At 29.4% G+C, this 4,770-nt stretch overlaps 1 protein-coding gene across 2 annotated transcripts; it reads right to left on the bottom strand.

The window, feature by feature from the left end:
• Nucleotides 1-204: 204 nt before the first annotated feature.
• On the bottom strand, nt 205-3,766 carry LOC133329810 (HIG1 domain family member 1A, mitochondrial). 2 transcript variants are annotated; one of them, XM_061538273.1, is made up of 3 exons: nt 3,649-3,766; nt 427-613; nt 205-296 (listed from the first exon to the last, which is right to left on the bottom strand). In XM_061538273.1, exons 1-3 carry the CDS (start codon nt 3,734-3,736, stop codon nt 278-280), a joined length of 294 nt encoding a protein of 97 aa, XP_061394257.1. In that variant the 5' UTR covers nt 3,737-3,766; the 3' UTR covers nt 205-277. The 2 variants fall into 2 exon arrangements, with proteins under 2 accessions (XP_061394257.1, XP_061394258.1); XM_061538274.1 differs by lacking the exon at nt 205-296 and having other exon boundaries at nt 423-613.
• Nucleotides 3,767-4,770: the final 1,004 nt, after the last annotated feature.

Raw genomic sequence — 4,770 nt, 5'->3', positions numbered from 1 at the left:
TTTTCTCTATTTGTGTTTCGTGTTAAGTTTCAGTAAATAAAAAGGTATGATATAAATAGTTGGTTAGTTAAACATAAAAATCTAATTAAACGTACAGCATCTTCTTCATGCACACATAGGTAAAAGGTTCATCATCAATGCTATATCACAGTGCAATACAATTCTCCTGAGAAATGGGGTACGTTTCTTTTCATCATTTCGATACAATTTTATGAGTTTTGTGTTGATGTTAAGTTAAACAATTTTCTAAAGCTAAACACAAATTTGGCAAACTATTTCAACTGGATAATTTAGTACTGCAAAAAAGAACCAAAAAACAAAATAAAATAAATAACATGAAATGAAATGAGAAGGTGAAAACTTAAAATAGGAGACAATTAAAATTAGTTCGTAATGTAGAATGACTAGGAATTAATGGGACATTACTCTTCTTTAGGTTTCTGTACAACGTATTGGTTGTACATGGTGTATGCTAGACCTAATGTCAGACATCCAACGACTGTTCCTTGGGCCGCCACACGCAATTGCATTAGAAATACACTCGTGCTCATCGTTCCACGATGTTTATATTTGTAGGCACCAATAAGACCAGCGGCAACAAAACCAGCCAAACCTGTAATAAAAAAATATTGTTTTAAAATAGTTGTTTATTGTTTAATTCATGAGATAAACCACATGGCTTTGTTGTAAAATGTATAACATATTTTTTCAAGTAAGAGCTGTACAATTCTTAATATGATTTTGGTTCTTATGGTTTAAATGCGTATAAATTCAAATAAAATGAACAGTTCTCTACAAAGTTTTTAAAAAATAGTTAAGGAGGAAGTCTTTTTTCTAAAAAACATTAATACATGAAAGTACACAAGTATTGTATTTGTGTTAAAACCTCTGTTATATCAAACTATTGGAAAACGTTTTCGGATTATTTTTGTTTTGGTTCTAAAATGAAATATTAGATTTAATAAAACAAACTTCTGATATTGTATGGATTCAAAAAATATATTTTGTGGATTAAGCCAAGTATGTATTTTGTTCTAAATGTAGAAAAATTAAAAAAATATCTTCGGTATAATTCCATAATATTTATCCAAATAATTTTATAGAAGAATATTATAAAATTATTCTAATTATCGTTTTCATCAAATACGCATGTTGGAGCCACATCGACTATTTTGTTTTCTTCTAGGTGGAGCTGTCTATGTATACTCAAAAAAAAAAAAAAAAAAAAAAAAAAAAAATTTAAACCAGTAGCTATGAAGTCATTCTGAGAGAGCTCAAGAATTGTAGAGAAGATAATTTGAATGTCATGACTTTATTACTAAACCATTAATTGTATACCACCAATTAACATTTCAAAAATATACACATTCTGTCATTCAGGTTTCGTGTGACTTATGAAATAATAAAAATTTAATGAAGGTACAATATACGAAATTCTAAGTGGAACATTACATACACAATTTGTATGTATGCATTGCGCCATTCATATATGAATTTGTTTTCAAAAAATTTCCAACTCCAAATTTCAATGGAAAATTACATATCTTCAATTCTTCAATGCCCATTGTGTTACTCATATAAATATGTGAGTCTTAAAACTATATTAATCAAAAATATAATCCCCTATAACTTTAAAACACTCTTATTTTTAGATAGTAAAAACGAGTGAAAGAAAATTGATAGTAGGCCAGCCAATATGGACTTTTAATTTCACAAATGAAAATTTATATATTATGTACTGAATACAGTTTATTTCAGTTTCTATTTATATTTCATTTAATTAATAATGAATGAATTTAATAATACATATTGTTAAATCATTCAAAGCAGTTAACTCGAATTCCAATTATGTATGGAGGTAGAATAATTTGATGCTATGTTTGTATGTATTTTCACCAAGTGTTGTGAAATTGCATAAAAATAAAAACATGTGAAAATTAAGATCTCGCATAAAAATGAAATCACGTCGAAACTATTAAACATTTGAATACAAATTATTGGAAAGTAATAATTGCGTGTTATATCTAAATTGTTAATATTACGCTTGTACAATGAATATTTCCATACCGCTTTTAAGGTATATATGTATATTTTCATAAAACTCCTTGCAAAACAATACACTGGGATTGCGCCTGACTATTTTCCAAGACCAAAATACAAATGGTATCCCAAATAACCCGCCAACACCACTGAGAATTTTAATTTGCTGTTTTTATTGCCAGCCATTAATTAGGTTCCAATAAACATTTACAAAGATATCACTTCGATATTCTGATTTCGTGTAGATATGCAGAATAAAAAATAATGACGACACAGTAAAAGAAATTCTAAACATCAATGTTATAAATGGAAAATTACACATCTCATTTGTATGTATGTATGGCGTTACTCATATGTGAAAGCCATTATTATCGTGGATCATGTGTACCAACAAATATATCTTTCCATTTATTAAACATCAAATCTTAAATGGAAAATTACAAATGTCCACTGGTCATTGCGCTATTCAAATACGTATATTGCTGAATGTTATAAACTGGAAAATTACATATCCCCACGGGTTATTTATTACTCATATGCGAAAATGTTACAATGTTATAACAGGAAAATTACATATCTACAATGTCTTTAATACGTATTGTTCAAAAAGTAAATCCCCTGCTAATTTTAAACACAATTATTATTTGAAGGTAAAGCACGGGAAATTACATCGGTTGAGATCTGATAGCAAAAACACTTAAGCTGTGTTAGTTAAAAAATGTAATTATTTGTGTACAAAATACAAAAACTATTATGCCATAAATGTAAATCCCAAAAATATACACGCACAGATATGCGAATGCACACTGGACTGAATAAAAATGATTTTTTTAACTATACTATGACGAAATGATTGTCCTTAGATTCGATAGTTAATATAAATCGTTAAATATTTTGTTAGCAAATAACAATCAAGAGCTATAATACAATTTATGTATTGAAGTTGAATAATGTAATTCTATGTTTGTTCGAATAGCATAATTTCACAACAGCTGGTGGAATTACATACCTACAAACATAAAATGAATTTAATAACAACACAAAAACAAAATTATTTACAAATATCTCTATTATATATAGCTGCAATACGTTTTAGGAATTCTCCGAAACGCATATCTTCAATTCCTTTATGGAATCTATTTGCAATTAATAACAAATTTTATTTGTTTTGGAATTACATCATACGCCACACACACAAATTATGGCTTTTCCGTTCGTCGAAAGAGATTAGTAGCGTCAGCGAGAGACATACAAACAACACTTGGTTAGATAACACAAGACTGCAAGTCCTAAGTCAAATGCTGCGTATATCGCCTATTCCTGATCAAGGTTCTATCTAAAATGACACATGTACCGCATCAAGGTCACGGCCGTAATGTGTTCATCAACACCTCACCATGATAGTACAATTTTTTTTTGTAAATTTCCATTGGACATCATTTCACAAAAAAGAAGAGAATTCTCACAACGAAATAACAAATACATAGGCACATATATGACGACGTCACAAAAAGTATTCACACTTTGTGCTTTTTGATTACGGAAACAAATTCTGCAGATATTTTGGCATCATGTGGTTTGTTAGCACTTGGCAACGGAACAACTTACCCACAACCATGAATGGTGAATCCTTGGCCTTCTTTGACAATTTGCCACCTTCATCTCCAGGTTCTTCGAAATATGATTTGGAACTCATGACGTTGGCAGGTACTTAACCGTTTCGTTAATTTAACAACTTGTATAAAAGACTCGGAATAACTTTCCCGTTCTACTCCCGCATTAGGTTATAACTAACTTATATTTGGGAATAGTTTGCAAAAACAAAACCAAATAGAGAGATTTCTAACAATAGGGATGGGAAAAATTTGCTAAAATCAGAGAGTTTCCCCAATTGATTATTGTTATCGATAAATTTACTTATCTGTGTTATCGCTGTATTTACACATGGCATAACATATACACAAAAACTAATGCGAAAAAAGTAATAAAATACAATTGAAGAAAACAATAAATTTTTATTTAACGATTAAAAATAGTAATGTAAACATCAGATTTGCTGTTGTGTTGATTCTGAAAGATTATCATTTTATTTGTTACTCATTTTTTCTTCTCCCACATTTGTAGCTGTTGGAACGTTTTTAATTTTTTTCAGTCGATAGAGTTTGCAGTCAAGTTCAGGTAACGGATCGATCTTTCTCGTTCCTATTTTAAAAAGGAACTAGTTCCGTCATGTAGTTCCTTTATTCCATATAGTTCATTTACTCCATACAGTTCCTTTGCTCTATATAGTTCCGACTCCTAGATAGTTCCTTTGAATCTCTCTCTTTCATTGTTCCTTTTATTTTTTTGTTTCGCTCACATAGTTCCGTGTTGATTTGTTAATAGATAAAAAAATTGAAAATTGTGCAAAAATTTAAAAAAAAAAATTATTTAAAAATAGTCTATATTTAGTAAAATATTTAGAAGCTACAGAATTCAAACGCAGGACGATAAGTACACAATAGTTCCGTTTCAGAACCTAAAAGAATCTACTAATTTTACATGTTTTGCAACTTTTTACTCGAAAACCGTTCCTCAACCTACAAAACTGTTAAAACATTGACTCAAATTTAGGAGAGCACAAAACAAAATGACGTTCTCTTTAAAAACTTGTTACTCGAGAAATTTGGTCGAGTATAAATGGTAAAAAGGAATGCCTACTTATGATTGGCTGTTATGTTGATTTTGAAG

The sequence above is a fragment of the Musca vetustissima genome, unplaced genomic scaffold (assembly GCF_032173495.1).
Source record: "Musca vetustissima isolate MV318-11 ecotype Yass unplaced genomic scaffold, APGP_CSIRO_Mvet_v1 utg8130, whole genome shotgun sequence".
In the NCBI taxonomy this organism is placed as follows: domain Eukaryota; kingdom Metazoa; phylum Arthropoda; class Insecta; order Diptera; family Muscidae; genus Musca; species Musca vetustissima.
Note: the sequence above shows the minus strand (reverse complement) of the source record. Positions and strands in the feature narration are given on the sequence as shown.

Coding starts and splice junctions, on each gene's coding strand:
- LOC133329810 (XM_061538273.1), bottom strand. CDS start 3,736: ATGAGTTCCAAATCATATTTCGAAGAACCTGGAGATGAAGGTGGCAAA. Junction 614..3,648: donor TTCACCATTCATGGTTGTGG/GTAAGTTGTTCC, acceptor TTTTTATTACAG/GTTTGGCTGGTTTTGTTGCC.